This window comes from Sabethes cyaneus, chromosome 1 (genome assembly GCF_943734655.1).
Source record: "Sabethes cyaneus chromosome 1, idSabCyanKW18_F2, whole genome shotgun sequence".
In the NCBI taxonomy this organism is placed as follows: domain Eukaryota; kingdom Metazoa; phylum Arthropoda; class Insecta; order Diptera; family Culicidae; genus Sabethes; species Sabethes cyaneus.
Genome location: NC_071353.1, coordinates 53,653,507 through 53,676,862, shown reverse-complemented (window position 1 = coordinate 53,676,862; position 23,356 = coordinate 53,653,507). Strand labels below are relative to the sequence as shown.

General features: G+C 39.1%; 1 protein-coding gene across 5 annotated transcripts in view; it reads left to right on the top strand.

The window, feature by feature from the left end:
• Positions 1-354: 354 nt before the first annotated feature.
• The window catches only part of LOC128732963 (filamin-A), a 208,251-nt gene continuing 185,249 nt past the window's right edge, over positions 355-23,356 (top strand). For 2 of the 5 annotated variants that reach the window (XM_053826459.1, XM_053826456.1), the window contains exons 1-3: positions 428-536; positions 2,875-3,099; positions 18,017-18,383. In XM_053826459.1, coding sequence (XP_053682434.1) covers positions 18,098-18,383 — 286 coding nt within the window. In that variant the 5' untranslated portion in view covers positions 428-536; positions 2,875-3,099; positions 18,017-18,097. Of the gene's footprint in view, positions 537-1,167; positions 1,183-2,768; positions 3,100-18,016; positions 18,384-23,356 lie in introns of those variants that run through there. The other 3 variants (XM_053826457.1, XM_053826460.1, XM_053826458.1) reach the window with 3 other exon arrangements.

The window sequence follows — 23,356 nt, the reverse complement described above, 5'->3', positions numbered from 1 at the left end:
TACATCACGATCCGTTGTGTTTGTGAATGCGGTGCGCCGGTGCGGCTCTAGACTGAAAATCAACAAGTGGCAAGGCAATAACCGGTGTCGGTTGAACAGCACAAACAGAGAATAAAATCCGGAGAGAAGAAGAAAGAGAGCAAAACTAAGCGATAGCCATGTACGGAAGATCAAGCATAAATTCCATCGATGGTAGATCATCGTCCACCGACGGTGGAGACCCGGTTGGAAGTGGGGCTGCCAGGGATGGTATCCATGGCTGCAGCGGTAGAGCCCAAAGCCTCATCAGCAGTATTGGTGCAGGCGATCGCTCGTCAGTTGAAACCGGACCGCGTTCAAGTCGAGACGTTCGTCGAAGTACTTCTAGCAATTGTTCCTCAATTGATAGCCGCGTTTATAGTCCTTGCAGCGGTAGTAGCGCTGGTTGCCAGACTCCCGAATACGATCAGAACGTGCTCAAGGCTCGTGCCAGTGTTCTCAACCAGTTGAGCAGTGTTTTTGGTCAAAAATTAAACCGAAGGACTTCGGGTGGACAGGTTAGCGAAAAGAACCATAACAATAACTAATCCGTTTTGCGGTGCAAATTCTTAGCTCCCCGCTCTCGGTTGAATTTTGAAAGAATAGCATTCGCCAGTAACTCAAGCATGGGGCCGAAAAAGGCAGGGACAAAAACCGAAAGAGGCCCAGCCCAAACGAGGGGTGAGGCTGTACCTCTTTTCGGTGGACTTGATCCCCAGTGCAACGAGTGCGTTTTTTACCTTGCTGTTGCTGCTGCTGCTGTTTTTGCCACTGTTCCCAAAAAAAATGCTTTGCTACCGCGGATGGCTGTGTTGGCTCCATTATTCTAGTGACACAAATATTACTGCAGCTTTATGTGCGATTATCTCGAGTTTTGCGAGCTGAGCTGATTACCTTCGTTAACACGATTTCGGTTTTCGTTTGACTACTAACACTAGTGATACTGAATGACGGGAATAGCCCTGAGTTGGTGGGAATGGAACAATCAAGTGTTTGCTGGATCGAATAATTCGAGTGTTGCAAAATAACAATGTTTTATTTTGGCATGCATACCTTAATCAGAAGTAACGGATTCTTCACTTCTTTTTGTCTTGAGAAAATAACCAGATTCAAGCGGAGTGTGAGATCCGCAAATAGGTTTTTATCTGCAGTGTCGAAAATAATGTAATTCAACAAATCTCTATCTTCGTAACAGCCTAGATAACGAGCGATAAGACATATCGATAACTTTGAGTTGAAAATAATGATTACTGCTGTAAATATATCGAAATACCGTTTTGATTCAAACTTCGAACAGTCTCAAACTTTAGATTCTTCAGGATTAATATCGAAAATATTGCTAATAGAATTAAATCATGTGCTCATGGTAGGCACATCATCGTGATCGTAGGAATGTTCTTTATTCAGTACGATTCAACATCAAACTCGAAAATTCCTTTCAAGAAGTCAACAGATGCTGAATAAAGTAAGAGCTCAGATTTGCACTTGATTCACTCACTCTTGGCGTTTAGCGTAAAATTGCGGTTTTACATTAGTTTGTTAATCCTAGAACGTCTATTTACGCTATTTTGTGATTATTACATACGTGTAAGGTACTCATTTACTAAAAAAAAGACAAAGCTTTGCGAGTTAAGTTAGAAAAGTTTTCCGTTTTATTCTGCTACAAAAATTAAACTACACAATGTTTACATTAAGGATAATTACAAAATTTCACTACACTATCATGACACTACACCTATAACATAGCTAAACTAACCATCCACTCACGTAAACATTCCGCAGATACGTATTTCGACTGTTACATCCTTGTTCAGTGCTTTTATGTATGTAACAGTCGAAGTACGTATCTGCGGAATGTTTACGTGAGTGGATGGTTAGTTTAGCTATGTTACAGTTGTAGTGTAATTATAGTGTGGTGAAATTTTGTAATTATCCTTAATGTGAGCATTGTGTAGCTGAATTTTTGTAGCCGAGTATAACGGAAAATTTTCCTAACCTAACTCGTATTCGAGATTCTGCTAAAACGCTCAACGTAATAACTTCTAATTAGTCGACAATGCTTATATTTTAAAGTTAAAATTTTAATCATGTTTCGTAGAAGTGATTCAAATTTTAAAGCGCCACTAAGACTTTCAGTTTTTCAGTTTCTCATCTTACGAAAATAAAGAGTCTTGATTATGAAGCTGAGCAAATTCAGGAGGAATTCAAGGTTTCTGCTGATCACATTTAATATAAATATTAGCAACTTTTCAATTTACTATTTTGGTCCGATATTCTGAATTTGATTATTCCGTTTTAACTGACAAATTTATTTAATCTCATTGAACGACATCGCCTTAAACAAAAAGTTCAGTTTTCTTAAAATTTCAACAAAATTCGACTATCGCTTCGGTTTTCATTGTGTTACTTCACTGTTCGAAAAATAATTTTTAAATAGTTTCAAACATTACTTGAGAAATCTGAGCTTCAAGATAAAAACAAATAATGAATTTAATATATAATTCTTGAAAAAACGATATGTCAACAAATTCAATCCGCTAGATAAGACTCACCTCACTAATCAGGTTATCGTCCCACATGTCCAACCGATTGGTCACTGTAAAGTTAATTCCATATATGACCAGAATCAATAAGATATAGTATCAGTAGTCAATCGAAATCGTTACAAAGTGGGTAGAAATATCGAACGAATGATAAAAGTGCAGCGCAGTATTGCATGGCTAATAAGCAGCTAGCCTAACAAAGTTCTGCTCAAGCGCTACGGTATCGCATCGCGGAGAATGCGAATTGAGTGACGCGACAGTGTGAATAAACAAATCTGTCATTTTCGTCTTTATCTTCTCGGACGTGCTGCAGTCGAGTGTAATCACACCGAAAGGTGCTGTTGGTGGTTAGTTAAGAAGCGAGTCATTTGCTGCATTGTGTTATCCACCGTCAGCAGACTACAAAGTGAAGAGTAAAAAGAGAAATAAGTGCTAACCAGTTTTGTACATAAATGATAATTATAAGATACATCAATTTATGATTTTTTTTAAGTGTTTACTGTAGTTAATAATAAACCTGTATTATTCATTTTAAAAGGTATGTAATTTTGCTTTAATTATTTATAATATATTCGTAAATGACTACACTCAAATCTTTTTTACACGGGGGATAGGTGCCGTTTAAAAAAACCGCGGTAATTCGAAAAATGTTGTAAAAAAACGCGTTAATTCAAAAATCGTCATAAAATAAACCGTGTTAATTCAAAATGCGACGTAAAAACCGCGTTAATTCAAAATCATCAAAAAAGCCGCTCGAATTTAAAAATCGCTGAAAAACCGCGTTAATTCGAAAAATGATTAAAAAAAAATCGCGTTAATTCAAAAACCGTCATAAAAAACCGTATTAATTCAAAAATCGTCATAAAAACCGCGTTAATTCAAAAATCGTAAAAATAAACCGTGTAAAAAAAGACTTGAGTGTATTGAAATCAGCAATTACAAAAGTAATTACCGCGACGACACCTAATTTCGATCATCTCAGGGATGATTCAACTTTAAATCTTCGCTGAAAAATAAGCATTTGATATTTATTTATGCATCTTTATTGAGTATAATTCATGATGATACATTGATTTTGTTTTATGGGAAAATATTCAACCGGTTGAATTATTTATTATAAGTCACAAAAACCGGATCAAATTATGATGTACCGATATCGACGCACATTCTTAAATGAGTTTACCCACAAATTGGTTTGATTTAGCTAAAACTTGGTTAAAACAACTCAAAATGCCCTTAAAGTGTGCAAACTTAGATTTTGAGTAGCTTTTCAACCAAAAATTGGTAGAAGGAACTTAAAAGTGCGTTATTTCTCACAGAGAATAATTCAATTAACGGTAGCAAGTAGCCAAAATTGCTTGATTTTTTTACATAAAATTTGAGGTTGTACACTTTAAGAGCATTTTGAGTAGTATCAACCAGGTTTTAGCTAAATCCGATCTATGTATGTATGTATGTATGTCAGGGGCGTAGCAAGAAATTTTTCTTAGGGGGGGTTTTACAAAAAAAAATTGACATAGCCTAACCTTAAGGAGTTTATTCAGGAAACGGGGAATTATTTTCAAACATCACAAGCTATTTTGGTTTTCCGGGTTCTTCATTTGACAAAAAAAAACTACAAGGTATACAGCCCTAAGGGTTGTACGAAAGGGTGACGTAGGACTGTGTCATATAATACTCATTACAATGATAACATGTTTTAATCGATGAAGTATAACTTTATGTCTGATCATTAGATCAAAGACTAATGCAAACTGCATTTATGGCATATGCATATTTGAGTATGTGTGAGTATCATTGTTTGAGTGTTTATTTGTAAAAGAAGAGCGAAATATTCTGATTGAATTCTTCATTGAATCAATGGTGGTTTTGAAAAAAAACCGTTTGAAATTGTTTGGTGGCCCTGAAAAGAACTACGTTTGAGCTGATAGCACTTCTTAAAAATCAGTACTATAATTACTGTTGCCAATATATAGATGGATGTCGCTATTCGGTCCTTTAGACTCTAGGATGATGGTTGCCCGCTAATACAGGAGTGATAGGAAATACCAAATCACTGTAAAGTAGAAATGGACTAGTTTTATCAAAATACTGACCGTCCGTCAGTGTGATCGTGCGATAAATGAGCAGACGGCGAACCAAGTGTGCTATTTTATAGTCACTGGCACTGCCGCTGCTACTTGTAAGCTAGTGTAGGTGTTGGGGGAAACCAGATCGACTGCTGCTGCTGCTCAAATGATTATCCGACGCTGATTGAGCAAGCACTTCTAATGTTTACCATGGTACAACGCAAAATGGAACGTTAACCATTTAGAAAGTGTAGAAAAATCTTTCCATTCTTCAATTACTATAGTTCTTATTAGAACTGTTTAAGACCACAATGGCCTGCTGCTGAATTTGCTGCCCATCAGTCGATCCGTTTCCATTTGCCTTCAGTGTTGGTTTGCGATAATTGCCATTGAAACTGCCGCCAAAATGCTATCGGGTATGCCTCGAATTGCTATGTCGGGACAACGAAGAGGATCCGAGTACCCTTCAGAATCATGACAGCTCGCGGATGCAGTAATCGTGTTCTCCACTCTATCAGCTTCGGCGTCTCTATTGCACCAGCTTCTACCAACCGTACAGCGTAACATGCTCACAGCACAAAAACGTCACGACAAGTTAAAACGTATTGAACGTGTGGCAGCAACAGTTAAAATCTAGTTAAAATTAGTTAAAATTAAAATATATACGGCTACGAAGTACGGAAACACTTTGAACACTAAAATGTGAGTTTAGAATTTATTATATTAATGTATTCTTTAAAATGATTAAACTGATTATTACAGCTTTAAGCAATTTACATTGTCGCGCTAAAAGATTGTGTTTTTTTAACCTCGCCGTGAAAGAAAGTTCCACGACATTCTTAAAGATTTTACGGCAGAAATTTAAGTGAATCCGACTAACTGAAGCCGTAACCCGAAGTACGGAAAGATGCCGAAAAAAACAACTTACAGTTGCGGAATCTGTTCCGATCCGGATAATGAATTGATGGTAGCTTGTGATGCTTGCCACGAGTGGTATCATTTTCGATGTGTCGACGTGGAAGATTCCGTGGCGGACCGAGATTGGAGCTGTTCGAAATGCCTGAATGGCCAAACGGAACATGGCGATCAAGACGAGATACGATCGAGATCCAGTACGTCCACTACGCGAGCAGCTAAGGCTGCATTGGAATTGCAGCAGCTAGAGGAAAAAAAGCAGCTTGAGTTACAGCGTATTCAAAGGCAAGCCGAGCAGCGAGAGAAGCAAGCGGAGTTTGAACGGAAATGTCTTGAAGAAGAACGTCGTCAACGGGAGAAAGAGACTGCGTTGGCCAGAAAGCATTTGGAAGAGAACCAGTTGCGTGAAAAAGCCCTAAAAAACCTGTACATTTTCGTACTATATCAATTTGTTTACCTTCGCCGGACTCGTTCCGTGACTCCTCTTTCCGCAGTGCTTTATCGGTTTAGGCAACGAGCAGTAGCAGTGTGCGCCGACATGAAGGAAATGTTCCACCAAATAAGAATAAGGAACGAGGACCGACAGTCAACGCTTTCTGTGGAGGAGTAACTGCAATGAAAGACCAACCATCTTTGTCATGGATGTAGCCACTTTTGGGTCTGCTTGTTCCCCGTGCTCCGCCCAATATATTAAGAATCTCAATGCGAAGGAATTTGCTGATAAGTACCCGGATGCTTCAGAGGCCATAGAGAATGGCCACTATGTTGATGACTTTCTAGACAGCCGCGACACTAACGAAGAGGTCTTTCGCGTGGCAGAGGATGTACGAAAAGTGCACAGTCTAGGAGGGTTTGATTTGCGGAACTTTGTCTCAAACTCAGTGGAAGTTTTGGATAAACTAGGAGAAGTAGATCCTTCGCTTGTAAAAGTGCTGAACCTGACGGAGAGTGGTAGTTCGGAGTCTGTCCTAGGCATATGCTGGTTACCGCAAATAGACGAGTTGACCTTTTCTGCTGACATAACGAATATTCGTCAATTCGTATGCGACAAAGTCCGTCCGACTAAACGTCAAGTGTTACGGATTGTAATGAGCCTTTATGATCCCCTCGGCTTGCTAGCCGCATACCTCATACACGGTAGAATTATCATCCAAGACACCTGGAGAACAAAGTGCGAGTGGGATGAAGAAGTGAATGATACTATCTATGCAGATTGGAAGCGTTGGATTAACCTTCTGCCTAAGATAACCGAAGTAACAGTTCCTCGAGCCTATTTCGGCTCGTGTATTCCAGAGCTATGCCAGCTACTTCAGTTGCACATGTTTGTGGATGCGAGTACGGAAGCGTATGCGAGTGTCGTGTACATCCGGTTTATGGTAGCAGGCAAACCTCGATGCGCCCTAGTTGGTGCGAAAGCAAAAGTGGCCCCAATAAAACCTCTCTCTGTACCTAGACTTGAATTGCAAGCGGCGACTGTAGGTACTAGATTTTTTCAGTACATTATCGATCACCACAAGTTACCATTTAATCAGAAATATCTGTGGACAGATTCGTCCACAGTAATGCATTGGATACACTCAACACAACGAAAATACCCACAATACGTAGGTTGTCGCGTCGGCGAGATATTGACCCATACTAATCCTGGTGAATGGCGATGGGTTCCAACAAAACAAAATGTAGCCGTCGAAGCTACAAAGTGGGGTCAAAGCCCAAGTTTTGATCCAAGCAGTAGATGGTTTCGGGGACCACAGTTCCTCTGGAAACCTGAAGAGTCATGGCCACAGCAAAATTGGACGATCTCCAAACTAGAAAGTGAAACATATGTAGTGAATGTTCATAGTATAATCGCAGAACCGTTAATCGAAGTCACCCGATTCTCAAAGTGGGAAAGAATGCTACGAGCGTCAGCGTACGTGTTCCTGTTCATCAGTATCTCCCAACGTCGTTCGGGTAGATCTCCTAAACTACTAGAACGCACGTTCCAGCAGCAAGCAGAAACTGCATTGTGGAAAATTATCCAGCGAGAATCCTACCCGGGCATGGTTGCCGAGCTGCTGAAGAATACAACTATAAAGCCTTCGGGGGCGGTACCGATATACTATCCGCAGTTTAAAACAACAGTAATTATCGATGAAGAGGGAGTGGTTCGTTTGGATGGTCGTATCGGCGCCGCCCCCAACTTGCCGATCGAAGCTAAGTATCCCGTTATACTAGCTGCGAACCCGATAACCTTTCTCTTCGTAGATTTCTACCATCGTCGCTTCAATCATCGAAACCGTGAGACGGTATACAACGAAGTTCGACAACTGGCGTACATCCCAGGCTTACGAAATCTTATCCGAAAGGTAGCTGGACGATGCCAGTGGTGTAAAGTCTACGCAACGAAGCCAACTCATCCCAAAATGGCACCGCTACCGAAGACCAGACTTATCGCATTTGAACGGCCATTTACCATTGTTGGACTGGACTACTTTGGACCTCTGCTGGTAAAGGTTGGGCGCAGCCAGGTAAAGCGTTGGGTGGCCCTATTTACCTGCTTCTCCACGCGTGCGGTGCACATGGAGGTTGCACACAGTCTGTCTACTGCATCATGCAAGATGTGTATTCGCAGATTCATTGCGCGAAGGGGCGCACCGTCCGAAATCTGCTCGGACAACGGTACAAATTTCCGAGGAGCGGCAAACGAATTGCAGGACCAACTGCAACTCATCAACGAGCAATGTGCTGAGTCTTTCACGAATACCGCTACCAAATGGTACTTCAACCCGCCAGCGGCCCCCCACATGGGCGGAGTCTGGGAGCGGCTAGTCCGCTCAGTAAAGGTAGCCCTTGAGTCCTTTGTAAATGCTCCACGAGTCCCAGACGAAGAGACATTCGAAACTATCATACTAGAAGCTGAAAGTATGATAAACTCCAGGCCACTTACTTACATACCGCTCGAATCGGAAGTTCAAGAAGCGTTAACGCCAAATCACTTCTTGTTAGGAAGCTCAAATGGTATACGACAACCACCGCAAGAGCCTACGAAGGCGCTCCAGTGTCTGCGCAGCAATTGGAATTTAGCGAAATACATTTTAGACGGGTTTTGGCAAAGATGGATACGCGAATATCTTCCGACGATAGCCAGGCGCACGAAATGGTTTTTAGGTGGTAAACCGCTGAAAGTCGGCGATTTGGTCTTTATAGTAGATGAAAGGAAGCGGAATAGTTGGGTACGTGGACAGGTCGTCGAATTGTTACTAGGAAAAGACGGTACTGCAAGGCAGGCGTTGGTGAAGACGCAAAACGGAATCATTCGGCGTCCAGCCATAAAGCTCACTGTGATTGACATCTGTCAGGAGAATTTTGGTAAAACCGAGATTGGCGAGGTGCACAACTCTGTCTTACGGGCCGGAGAATGTCGGGACAATGAAGAGGATCCGAGTACCCTTCAGAATCATGACAGCTCGCGGATGCAGTAATCGTGTTCTCCACTCTATCAGCTTCGGCATCTCTATTGCACCAGCTTCTACCAACCGTACAGCGTAACATGCTCACAGCACAAAAACGTCACGACAAGTTAAAACGTATTGAACGTGTGGCAGCAACAGTTAAAATCTAGTTAAAATTAGTTAAAATTAAAATATATACGGCTACGAAGTACGGAAACACTTTGAACACTAAAATGTGAGTTTAGAATTTATTATATTAATGTATTCTTTAAAATGATTAAACTGATTATTACAGCTTTAAGCAATTTACATTGTCGCGTTAAAAAATTGTGTTTTTTAACCTCGCCGTGAAAGAAAGTTCCACGACAGCTATTAATTGCCGCAAAAGTCCTTGGATTTGCATCCAATTGCCGGTGTTGCCGCCAAAATGCCATAGTTTTTACCTCCAATTGCTGTCGGTGTTGCCGCCAAATGCCGTTGGTTTCGCCACCAATAGCCGTCGATGATAAATACTGACCGTCCGTCAGTGCGATCGTGCGATAAATGAGCAGGCGGCGAACCAAGTGTACCATTTTATAGTCACTGGCACTGCCGCTGCTACTTGTAAGCTAGTGTAGGTGGTGGAGGAACCATATCGGCTGCTGCTGCTTAAATGATTGTCCGACACTGATTGAGCAAGCTATCGAACAATTTCGCATGTCTGCGATGGGGATAATGCAAAATGCAACGTAAAGTGCATCGTGTGGGATTCACGTTGGCCATTGCCCGCTGATTCCGCTTGTATTCGGGGTCGGTGTTGCCGTCAATAGCCATCGATGTTGCCAATTGGATTGGAAAAGGGGTGTGTCTTACAAAGTGGTCTCAAAGGTTATCATTTGGATCCAAACCCTTTGGTGTATCTAATTGTCGTCCGTGCCTGTGAAGCTAGGCGATCACAAGGGAAATATATGGGAAAATTCGACCTTAAAACTTCACACACATTTTCACTATTTAGCGTATAAAAAATTATTATTAGTATGTTACTATAAAATTGCTGGACATTTTATCTATCCAACGACATATTAACTGTTATGTTTCGTTCAGTAGTATAGTAGCTATTAGCGTTTGAAATATTTCATTCAAACGTTACACTTCTATTTTTCGTTTTTACAAAGTGCTACCCAGTCCCAGTATAGTAAACAAAGACGTAGTCCTACGTCAAAATCAAAATGTTATAAAAGTAGGTAAATGTTGAAATTACGCCTCTCAGTTGACATCGTGGTACGTCGTATATTCAAATCTTGGCTGGGAGAGACTATTAGAGTAAATAGGATCGAGTCCCTTCCAGGCGCGGCAAAAGTCGAGACAAGTTGACAAGCTTAACCTGCATGCTTTTCTACATCGCCATTGAGACATTGAGAAGATTATCCGGCGAGCAAAATCGAAACGAGAGACTCAATTTTCAGTGAAGGTAGCAAACTTCTTGGATACGCAGATGACTTTGATATTGTCGAATACTTTGAATCGAAACTTCGCAACGGCGGAGGCCATCTGCGTTAGACTGAAAGCGGAGGCTAGTAGGATTAAGCATAAGCATAAGCCTAGGATACCGCCCGTGTGCTGCAACTCCGTTATTGACCAGGACCGATGAAAATTGCAAAATGATGGCTGGAAAAAGCATACTTGGGACAGCACGTTATTCCTCATTGTGCAACCTTATCAGGTCCCTGCATGCTGATCAATACCGACGCCGGCCATGTCCGAATGCGGGTCCTGGTGGAATGGGAAGGAATGTTAGTCCAATACTTGTTGCTACTAAAGACTAGGAAATCCTCTGCATCTTCACAAGTATTTCGGGAAAGGAATTGTTGTTAGTAGATGGGGGGAGCTAGATGGATAATGTAAGTATGTAAGCACCAGTTATATGACACTAACCTGGATATTCGAAAATTTTCTTGTAAAGCCAGTAATTACGAAAATTAAGATATAAAAAAATACCTCATTTAAAAATTTAGTATCATACCATTGGTATTCATATACAACCATAATTTAATTTATATCGAAAAATACTATGCAAATGAGAGATTTATGACTCGAAAACTACGTGACAACTTGCACTTATTATACCTGAAAAGAAAAATCAGAAATAACTAAACGAGCCAATATAGTCCCTAAGTTGATAAGCATTTCCTCCTACCAACGCTAATATGCAGAGATATAGCGCCCTACACGCTTAATAACTACTGATCTGTCAAATTTTACCTAAAAAGTTAAAACTTTCGCCAAGTGGTTCACAGCCAAAACATTAAAATTTACAAACTATAGGGTAAGCGTTCCAGTAGTGGCGCATTTAGTAGTAAAATTTCAAATTTTTGGGCGGAATACAGTGATATCAGAATAAATATATAAGACCATGCACATGATATGATTGAAACATTCTTGATCTTACTAAGAATAACGGTTGGGATCATTAAAAATTTGAATTTTGTTGAAGAGAAAGATTTACAACTTACTTTTACTCGTACTTACTCTAACCAATAACTAACTTGTATTTACTCAGTAATTTCATGAAAGGATCTATCAAAAACAAAAAGTGCTCCGATTTTGTTCAAATTTTGTAACCTTATTGAGTTTCAGAAAATTTTAAGCCCATATTTTTGTGTTTGGCGTTTCGGGTGTCTCTTTCTGAGATAGGGTGAATCACCGTTTTGCTTAGGGTTTTTTAATATCATAACTTTTGAATGACTGACTCGATTTTCATGATTAAGGTGAAATTAGTCGTCATTGATTCTGCCAATTTCCAAAGCAGTTTTATTGTATGAAACAAAAATACTATTCATGAAAATACACTCGCTGTGTTCAGATCGGCAAGAAGAATGCGGTGAAAACATTTCTATAAACAGAACCCCGCTTTTGGGCCCAAAAACTGCTTCCGAAATTGGGGTTTCCGACGAAAAGTTAATGACTGCTAATTTCCTGTTAAACTAAACTGAAATTGTTGAAATATGTTTCGAAAACGAGTCGATGTGTGTCTCAAATAACAAGATGATATCACCACCAGGTGGATTAAATCGCGTTTAGTCTTCTTTCAACATATGTTCTTTTCGTCGAATTAGTAAACCGATAGTATGCTTCCCTGCACTTGATTTGCGGACCGGAAATCCAATATCCCTTCGTTTTAATATTGGGCGGACCGGAATTCGAATTCCCGGCATCATACTCCAACAGACCGGAATCAGTATTCCCTATGCTGCACGCTTACTATCAACTTCATAGTTGAGCAAGAAGTAATTTCCATTTCTCTACATTACTTCAGAGTAATGGACCAGATATTGAAATTTATAAATTGTTACTATTCCAACTTTTTAAAGAATAAATGCCCTTGATATTTTTGTCCTAAATTCCTGAGAGTTTTAATCCTCGTCGCCAAAGTAAAGCGATTCTACGGAGTTTCGCCAAACGATTTTAATTTGTCATTTTTGATTTAACTGAGAATTTCCATAGATGTTCTCTTCACAGCGCGGCCACCCAACCAGGAAAAACGGGAAAAGCGGGAAAAGATTGGAATTTCAAATCACTGGGAAAAACCGAGAATTTCGACGAACCACCGGGAAAATCCCAACTCTCAACATTTATCGTTAACGTTTTCATGTTTGCGGTATAGCTACACCGTGCCGTGCTGCACTTTGAACTCTTTTTCGTTGCAGCGATGCGCCTGTCATCACCTTAACTGGTTCATTTTTAGGCCAGGACGTGTCAGTTCAAAAGTAGCTTCTCCTTTAAAAGTCGAAACGGAGTACACTATCAGTGCGCCTATTTAATGTATGTGATTACATGCGCAGACGAAGGATGAGCGATGAGTTGAATTCAAGACGTCTTCGAGTGTTGAGTCCACGTTAGCACATTCAGTTGTAAATCGTTACAAACCTAGTTATTGTTGCGGGTTATTGTTGGTTACCTGGGTGGTTGTAGCCACTCAAAAATCTACAAAATGTGGTATCACCGCCAATCACCAAAAGATGTGTTATTGTGACTTGATGGTTTAATCCTTTATAGAACTACAAATTAGAAAAAACTGATACACACGATGTAGGCATTTAGAAAGTTAATCTCGACCTCATCTGACAAAGTTATAAATTTGCGTAACAAACTGTGGAACATTGGAAAAACGCTCAGCGTTATCGAATGGCATCGACATTCGTACCTAGGTAACCAATAAGCATTTCCAACTCAATTTAAATGCAAGCCAAAAAGCATTTAAATTGCCTTAAATGCTACTTAAATGCAATTTTGGCAAAATTAGCGTCTACTTTACTGCTAGCCCTTTTATAATGCTGACAATGCTTATTTGCAGCTAGTTACCGACAAGAAGAATTTAAATAGAATTGTAGATGCCAGTTATGCAGTCAAAAGGCTGATAAACAGCAACCTGCAGTAAAAAAGGCCAGGGATGCTAATAAACGATTGATTTACTGCTTATACTAATGCTTATTGGTTACCTGGGTAGTTTTACGTTAGCGCAACGTACGTGCACACAACGAAAAAATGAATCTCACATGCCACGTAAACTGAAATGCGTATGAATTATTGAACGCGTAACATAAATCACATATATTTTTCCATTAATTAAAACGTGAATAGCACAAACGGTTTTCAATATCTTATATGGTGGAATAACACGTAATTTTATATGGCTTGTGTTGTGTGTCCATTTATGTGCATGTCAAAAAACGTAAATTTACAAGATTTTGTCGTAGTGTGTGCCCTTAGGCATTTGGATTTGGATTGTTATTTTGGTAGGTATAACAAGTTACATTTCGTAACGCGACACCATCGCAGAAATGCCGTTTTTCGATTATCAGTGATTCAATTACATATTTCTGCTCTATTAATAGTTTTTGAGCCCTAGTTTGTTCTAAAGACTTTGTCTAAATACCAAACAGAATAAAACTGTATACTTGAATACTCGAAAAACTAATCGAGGTAAGAAATATTTTTAATTCTATTTCGTAACGTTCCGCAGAAATCACGAATGACCCAAGCTGGTTAAAGTGACTATAATCAAAACTCAAAACAAAACAAAAAATATTTCGTAACGGGACACCATGGGTTTTACTGAAAACAGTGCAAATGGTGTTCCGTTACGAAACCACAAATGTTGTGTAATATTTTTTGAAACGGTGGTGCTACAATTGATGATGGGACGATAGGGGAAAGTAATGAAGAATTTTTTTTGAATTGAGGGGAAAGAGTGGAAAGGTGAGGGAGAGGGGCTGGGGGTTATTGGTAGCTACGCTTAACAAGTTGTCGTTGTGACTCCTACCTTTTAGTCCATTGCTGGAAGGTGCATGGGTCGAACCAAGCTATAATCTGAGATTATAACCGGATTCGAACCCACAACACCCTCCAGGGCATGTGGCTCGCTGGTACTTTTACCTTTAGACCATAGAGGCTGAAGTCCAGCGCCTCTATGGTTCTAAGGTAAAGGACAAAGGGCAGACTTTGTCAATCTATAGATAGATAAGCAATTGTCGCACACGTTATTCTAACAACAACGTAAGAAGAGCAAAAAGCACAACTCGACAAAGTTAAAAGTGAGACCGACCAGGAAGTTTTCAAATAATGGAACAAAACCAATTATTCGCTATTAGTACGCTGATTAATGCTAACTAGCAGTCAGTTCTCACATGTCAAAAGTAATTAAAAAACCCGAATTAATCCACCTAGCGGCGTGACCTAGCCTTTCTACTGTCACAATAATCATCATTTAATTTCTCAGGAACATCTATGTATAATTAACTTGACTATATTTTTAAATATCCGTTCCGTATTCCTCAAAATCCTTATTTGCCAGTAAAATTCACAACGTATTGCGTAGAATAATTAAATTTTCTTTCCTTGTGTGCGTAAATACTTTAAACACCTTATTTAGTTTTATAATCGGTCGGCTTAAACTTTCGGGCTTCAGAGCCACATAGGAAACTTGTTTTGAATTGACAATATGAAATATGTGTTCAGAACAGATTTTTTGATAATTAATTAATACCATGTGTTCAAAAGTTAGCATCTTTGAAAAACAAGAGTTCAGAAAAATTATTATTATACTTCGCCTTTGAAGACAAAGAATATCGACAACAAAATGATTAATCTCAAAATTTTACTATTAGTTTGCTTGGCTTCAATTTTGCAGTATATCTGAATTAGAAAAAATAACTGAATAGAGCGTTAGATATGAAAAAGAGAAATTGAACTTTTTCTTAGCTGGCGCTCCTTCAGATAATTATTTTTGCATGAAAATCAAAACTTATGCTTTTTTTGAATGTACTTTCATGAAAAGATAGTCATTAGCTTGATCGCATCGTTTTTACAATGTTGGAGGGTTAGGAAAACAAGAGGTTTGCAAAAGCTGCGCCTTAAACATGCTTGAGAATGGGAAATATGATCGATATGATTTTCAGTGCTTGTCATTTTTGATTTATTTGTTGAAACATGATACATGACATAAGACATCTGTCCTTTAAAATGTCATTAACGAAAACAAATCTTACAAAATTACTACCGTGCAACGTTTACTTCCTATTTTTCATATAACATTTCTAAGCTCTAGTATCTATTGATTGAAAAGAGCATCTATTGATGCGCAAAATTTGTTTGAAATTTGTATAAATTTATTTGGAAAAATCAACTCATTTTTAATCCTATACACCACTATACCTTCATGCTTAAATTAACTGCTTTTCTTCGCTGTTTGCTTTTCGTGTACAATTGTGAGTAACAGCAAGTGAACAAAATGACAATTGAAATCTGAAATCAAAGAAAAGAAAAAGCTTTTCGATTGAATCCCATTATTTAATATTTATTTGCAACAGATACGTAGTTCGCCTACGACGTGCAGGCTTCAACAGCGTCTTATTTCAAAGCGTATACGTATCTGTTGCGAATAAATATTAAATAGTGGGATTTAGTCGGAAAAAGTTTTTTCTTTTCTTTAATTTCAAATTTCGTATTCCACTAAGAGGCTTCAAAAATTTCAGACAATTGATTCAGAAAAGTGAGAAACATCTTTTCTTGAATTTCAATGCAAATTTAAAAATTGCAAATTGTCATCCCAAGTAACAATTTGAGTTTTATTACACTCTTATGATGACATTCAAGACCAAAATTGGTCATGAAAACCACCAGAAGAGTACAATCAAACTCACATTGTTGCTTGGGATCACATACACACACATACATACATACATACATACATACATACATACATACATACATACATACATACATACATACATACATACATACATACATACATACATGCATATATACATACATACATGCATATATACATACATACATACATACATACATACATACATACATACATACATACATACATACATACATACATACATACATACATACATACATACATACATTCATACATACATACATACATACATACATACATACATACATACATACATACATACATACATACATACATACATACACACATACATACATCACACACATTGAATACAATCAACATTTGTTTTGAATTCACACGTTTTAACGGTTTAATATACGGTGCTCAAGTGTTAAAGTTTAAATAACTTTTGAATGAACTGTCCGATTTCAAATAACTCGGTTTCGTTTGATAGATCTCAGTAGTAATTTTCAAATAATAATAAAATGTGTGATGTTTTTCATTGAATTAATGCTTATATGTTACAAAAATATGTTTTAAATACTATTTTTTCACATTTCTTTATGTAACTTTCAAACTACAAGCCCAATCGTCATGAAATTTGGAAGTTAAGGGTTTTCAAGACTCCTCTTTCATATGCAATCAATTTTGTTCAAATCGGTTAAGGGACCTATGAGATAATGAAGTCCCATATTTTTCATATTTTTATACATAACTTTTGAACTAAAAGTCCGATCAGTATGAAATTCAATAGCGACCAATGGGACACCTAGACCTTTCATTTGACACTAAGAACATTAAAATCGGTCCAGCCATCTCCGAGAAAAGTGAGTGAGATTAAAAGCGTCACATACACACACACACACACATACACACACACACACACACACACACACACACACACACACACACACACACACACACACACACACACACACACACACACACACACACACACACACACACACACACACACACACACACACACACACACACACACACACACACACACACACACACACACACACACACACACACACACACACACACACACACACACACACACACACACACACACACACACACACACACACACACACACACACACATACATACACACACACAGAAAATGCTCAGTTTTCGAAACTATTCGATATGACATTCGGCCCGCAGGACCTTTTTTCCATTTCCGGTTTTCCAAGTGATTTCTATACCTTTATACTATATATTTATATAGTAGAAAGGCAAAACGGTTGACTTCACCGCACAACAAACATTTTTGTTGTAAAGGAACTTATCCAGCGCTTGTTATTATCTGTTAATTAGCTATACAACAGTTGAATAAGCTACTATTCATCAAAAATAGTTGTTGGGCGTAAAGATCCGAAATAAAAAATAACTCAGAGCCAGCACGGCATTTTGCTCAGTGAAAGAATGACATAAGCGGTCCATTTATATACTTTACAAATTCGTATAGGACGTAAATTCGTATCTACCCAAACCCGCTTCGGTTTCAAGAACCGAGATTTGGTCACACTAAGAAAATATTATTGGTGAATGGAAATCCATGTCTAACATGTATATTAACGTGATAATACATCTTGACGGTAGGTAAAATTGTTTTGATGCACCTCTCTGTTAACACAATAAGCATCATTCACCGTCTGCAAAAAAATGAAACAATAAAGTGTAAATACGTGTCATTTTCTTGTAATAACCACTTTTTTAATTTTTATGAAATATTTTAAGACTTATTATATTTATTGTTGATTTAATATGAGTCCGATTGGGGTTATTACATTCACTAGCATTTACCTCTCTCTATCTATCTCTTGTCGTTTTGATCCGCAGGGAACTCCACAATACTATCAGGAGCTTACGGCACAACAGCAACCTCGTGAATACGACGACCCGGAGGACGAGGAAGCCGAGATGGAAGCAGAACGGGAACTGGCCGAAGATGCCCAGTGGAAGCGGATTCAGCAGAACACATTCACCCGCTGGGCCAATGAGCACCTGAAGATCATCGATCGAAATATCGCCAACCTGGAGACGGACCTGGCCGATGGACTGAAGCTGATTGCCCTGATCGAGGTGCTCTCGCAGAAGCGTATGAGTAAACACAACAAACGGCCCACGTTCCGCAGCCAGAAGTTGGAAAATGTTTCCGTGGCGCTTAAATTCCTGCAGATCGAGGGGATCAAGATCGTCAATATTGGTGAGTAGCTCCAAGCCGGATTATCTTTTTTTACGATGACTAACTGTTTTTAGCGGTATGCTGATTAATACCCGTTTCACGGGAGTTGGGTTTGATATTGTGATGACTATTATGAGGTGGTATTACTCAGCATTGCCTATATGACAGCAATGCGGTCATGTTTCAACTAAAAGGAAAACCTAACTTAATTCACCGGTAGGCGAATGGTACTATAGGTATACCATCACTGCATTTTTTTTTAGCTAAAATGCTGAAAAGTACTTAAACACTGAATTAAGACTAATGAGTCTATGTTCAATTATTTGCATTTATCTATGGTGTGCTGTATTTTTATGCACCACGTAACATTTATTTATTTATTTATTTATTTTCCTGTTACAAATAAATTCAGCTGATTATTTGTCTTTATGAATAAAATAATTCTAGCTTGTAATATCAGTAAGATATGTTATGATAGATGATCATCATGGCTGTCACAATACGTATTTTTATTAAAGCTTGTATAATCTGGCAAGTAAGGGCACAAACCATTCGAATTATTTTGCTTGCTTCCAATTCTAAAACAGCCTATTTTTCCATTTGCGCTTAAAACCCTATTTTTACCTAGACAACTTTGGAGCAAACTGAACAATCTTCCTGAAGCTCGACATAAAACTTTGAACAAAATATTAGAAACCTTTTCGAGGAAATACTAATCATACTTTCGATATCAGAAAAAATTGAAGTTGGCATAGAGTAACACTCTGAACAAAAGTTTACTTTCATTCCGACATTTTAAAAGTTTCAGAAAATATAATAACCTTGGTTGTTGCTATTTTGATAATCATATTATCCATTTATTGGCCATAAATGGGAAGTTGTTTTGTGTTCACTAATTTGCCAGTTTGCTTCGTTCCAGCCGACGACACTCGAAACTCAAATCCCCGGTGTTCCCGGAGAAAAATGATTTAATTGCGCGAGCTGCTTTAAAATTTAATTTTTTTTGTTGGCTTGCTAAATTTTCTGAAGAAAATTATGCCTTTATATTTTGATTTAAAAGTTTTTCCAGTGTAAATTTATAAGGCTAATAAACAAAACCAACAGAATCTATTTCTAAGCTTCTCTATCGTTTCATTTTCAGCCGCTTTCATGTTGCTTAATCCATTTGCTTCAGTTTTTTTCTTGTTATGGGATGAAGAACGAAAGAATAAATATGAATATATCTCTGATGGCCAATTTAGTCGCCGTCGGTTCGGCTAGGGCAATTATTTCGCACACGGCAATATAACGATAATCGCATTTTTCGGATGTTCCTAACCGTTGCGTGATGACTGCACCGAAATAGCCTTGGCCATATATCGGCATAGTTCCACCGTGCAACGCCCTTCTCCACTCGGGTAGAATTGAGCTCCCAAGATTTTACACGTGTTCGACGTGGCTTATTAGCGATGCTGAATCAGGATAAATCGGCATAAATTCTTACTGGGCTCTTGACTAGAGACAATTTTGGCAAAGCGGATTTTTTTCTGACAATTCGATCTGGAAACTGAAACATTCGGAATTTATTATAGACGATTTCCATTGCAATGTTATAGATTTTTTGCGAATTTTTGCGACTAGCGATTGGTTTTTCTAAATAACTTTCTCAAATTTCAATTTCAAATACCACTATAGTTTTAAATACATGATTGAATTTTCTATAGAAATTTATGTTTTTCGGTACAAATCAAGTCCAAAAAGACTTCTTTAAAAAAGAATACTGCGTGACAAACGCAAAAGTTTTCACTTTCTTAACTTTCTCGCTAACTGTGGAAATGTTACTCAATCGGGTTTGAAATATCATATCTCTACTTTTCCTATTTGTTTATGGTTAGGAACGATTAACATGGAATAGAAATGCGGATAAGGCGTTTTCTATAACAAAACCTATATAATAAGTTGATGTTTGTATGTCACGGATAAACTTTTCGGTTGTTTTGTCTTAGTCTACGTCAGGTTTGTTTGCACGCAAAACAAAAGCAATGAAAATCCACGCAAGAAGCCAATATTTTACTTTTATCGCCTATCATCGTATATGCAGTGTTTTAGGGTACTTTTTCCAGCAGCCAACCCCACATTCATTATCAAGCAACGTCGTTGTCGTGATAATGCCACCACATCGCAAGTTTTTCTATACTACCAGAATATTGGTGGTATTAATAATTCTCTTGCTGAGTACCAGCTGGCTTTTTTTTAACGAGTAGGGAAATCTGGTATCAGACACCTGAGAAGACAACTCAGGGAGTGGGGTTTGGTATCCCGACCCCCCTACTGGGGCGTGAGGATCCAGACTAGGGTCTGTCTAACCGGTAGTACCGGTAGTACCGAAACCGGTAATACCGACCAATTTTTGGATACCGAAATACCGGTGTTGGCAAAGCAAAAAACCGGTATTTCCGGTATTTTCTAATATCTTAGTTTTTTTCATTTTTCAAACTCCTTATTCGAAGAAGAACCAAGTTTGATGGAAGATTGTAAAACTTATAGAAAAACAACTTGGTGTTAATGCTGACGACATTCTGCGACTACTAACAATGAAGAAAGTGAAATTGTAGGTCAAATAATTATAGCTCTTGAATCCGTTTAAGGCACAGTGGAGCATCTTTGCCGTAAAAAAGTTTCAATGAAGTAATGAAGCTTTAGTTTCGACTGAAGCTCCCTTTTAAAACTGGCTTCAATCAGCCTCAATAAAACGGTTTTCACTTCATAATGTCGATCGATTTTAAAGTTTCGTTTGTCAAATCAAATGTCTATTAAATATTCAGTAGAAGGGCTAGCAACTTTGAATGCAATTGAATTGAATTTAAGTAACATTTCCGACAATTTAGCGCATATTATAATTAACCTACTCAACATCGACAAATCGTGCCTGACTGTCAATCGTAGTCATTTGAAATAGTCACTAACTTCAGCTGAAGCTTGCTTAAAACGTTCTGTTCATCAAACAAATCAAACATGAAACAAATCGCTTCATGTATAAAGCGAAGGTAAGAGAAAGTCAGCTTCATTTATTTGTTTCGAGGATGCCGAGCCCTAGTCAGAATATGGGAATATTTTCGCTTTTCGGGCATTCTTGCCACTAAAGGATCTGCGAGGAAAGACTTTGGAATATTTTTCAAGTATTTCGAGTGATACATTGATCAAACAAACAGATAAAATTTCCAAGCTCTGCGAATAGTGGGATTGATAATAGAGAAGAGAAGATATCTGTGAACGCTGATGAAGAGAATGAGAATGACGGGTTCTGCTCTGGGGATGCAGGAAAATTTGTGAAGAGACAATAGGAGTCCGGGGTATCTAATATACTGGAAACTACATTACCGGGGCATTTAAAAATAGTTAAAAGCGGGTTTCCCTACTAGAAATGACTAAATGAAAGAAAAATTCCTAATGCGCTAAGAGCCGTTTGTCAGACTTCGATGAAAGCAGAAATTTTCGTTGGAAGCGCTGGCAATAAAATCTAGCAAGGGAAATAAATCACTAAGCGCATTATATCTGCTTAAATTCTACTTTGCTAAGGAACAATACTGAAATTAAAGATTGAAAATAGACATTTACTGAAAAACACCGACATTTCTATTGATTCCGAATAATCTGCCAATACCGGTTTTTTACCGGTACTACCGGTATTTTCTACGCCAATACCGAAATACCGGTTTTCACCAAAAGCACTCAATACCGACAGCCCTAATCCAGACCCACTAAAACCCTACTCGAGTCTCCAGCCTCAATCCCCCCTGGAACCACCTTATCGGTATTACTTCAGGGAGGGGCTATTGTGCTTAACGCACGCTCTTAGATAACTACTGGACTATGGTAGTTAGGCTGTTTATTCGCCGTTGATCGGCTTTCCAGCGGTTTTGTAGCTCAAGTACGATCTGGGTAGCAGCCGCATTGACCGCACCCCAAACGTCCGAGCTAGAACACATCCTTTGGACTAAGTTATTCGGAGTAGTGTCCTGTCCGCTAACTGCCATCATGTTGCTTCTCACGCCCGCGAAACGAGGGCATATGAAGAAAGCATGTTCTGCAGTTTCCTCAACGTCCGCGCATTCGGGACACTCGAGGGACTCCGCATGCCCAAACTTGTGCAGATACTGTCTAAAACAACCATGCCCTGACAGAATCTGTGTCAGGTGGAAGTTGACTTCACCATGGCGCCTGTTGACCCATCCCGATAGTTCCGGGATAAGTGGAATCAGACCATGCCCGCTGCCATGTGATCATCGAGGCTGATCTTGTGGTACTCCGTATGCCTCTAGTTCCACGTTGGTTGAAGCACTCTACGTCCTCGCTGATGATGATACTAATAGACATCATACCCGCTAAGACGCAGATTGCGTCATGTGAAACTGTGCGGTATACACTCGCCACTCTTAAGCACATGAGACGATAGGTGCTTTCCAGCTTGGCTAGATAGCTTTTGGTACCTAACGCCGATGACCACACCGGCCCGCCATACCTGAGTATGGACTGGACCACGTTGGCTAAAAGCCTTCGCTTGCTGCCATATACCGCAGAGCTATTAGACATCATACGAGACAATGCCGAAATAGCTGTGGAAGACTTCTTGCAGGCATAGTCGACGTGGCTCCCGAACTTGAGCTTGTCGTCGACCATGACTCCAAGGAGGTTTAAGGACCGCGTTGACGAAATAGTGCAGTCCCCGACGCTGATATTTGCTTGCTGCACCGACTTGCGGTTGTTCACCACGATAACCTCCGTTTTATGATGCGCTAGGTCCAGTTTCCTGGATCGCATCCAATCTTCAACAATGCTTATAGAGTGGGCAGCCATCAACTCTACCTCTCTGATAGATTCACCGTAGACTTCCAAGGTGATATCGTCCGCAAAGCCGACAATCACCACCCCACAACACCGGGCCCAGTATGGAACCTTGCGGAACCCCTGAGGTGATTGGAACGCATTTCTGACCCTCCTCCGTGTTGTAGCAT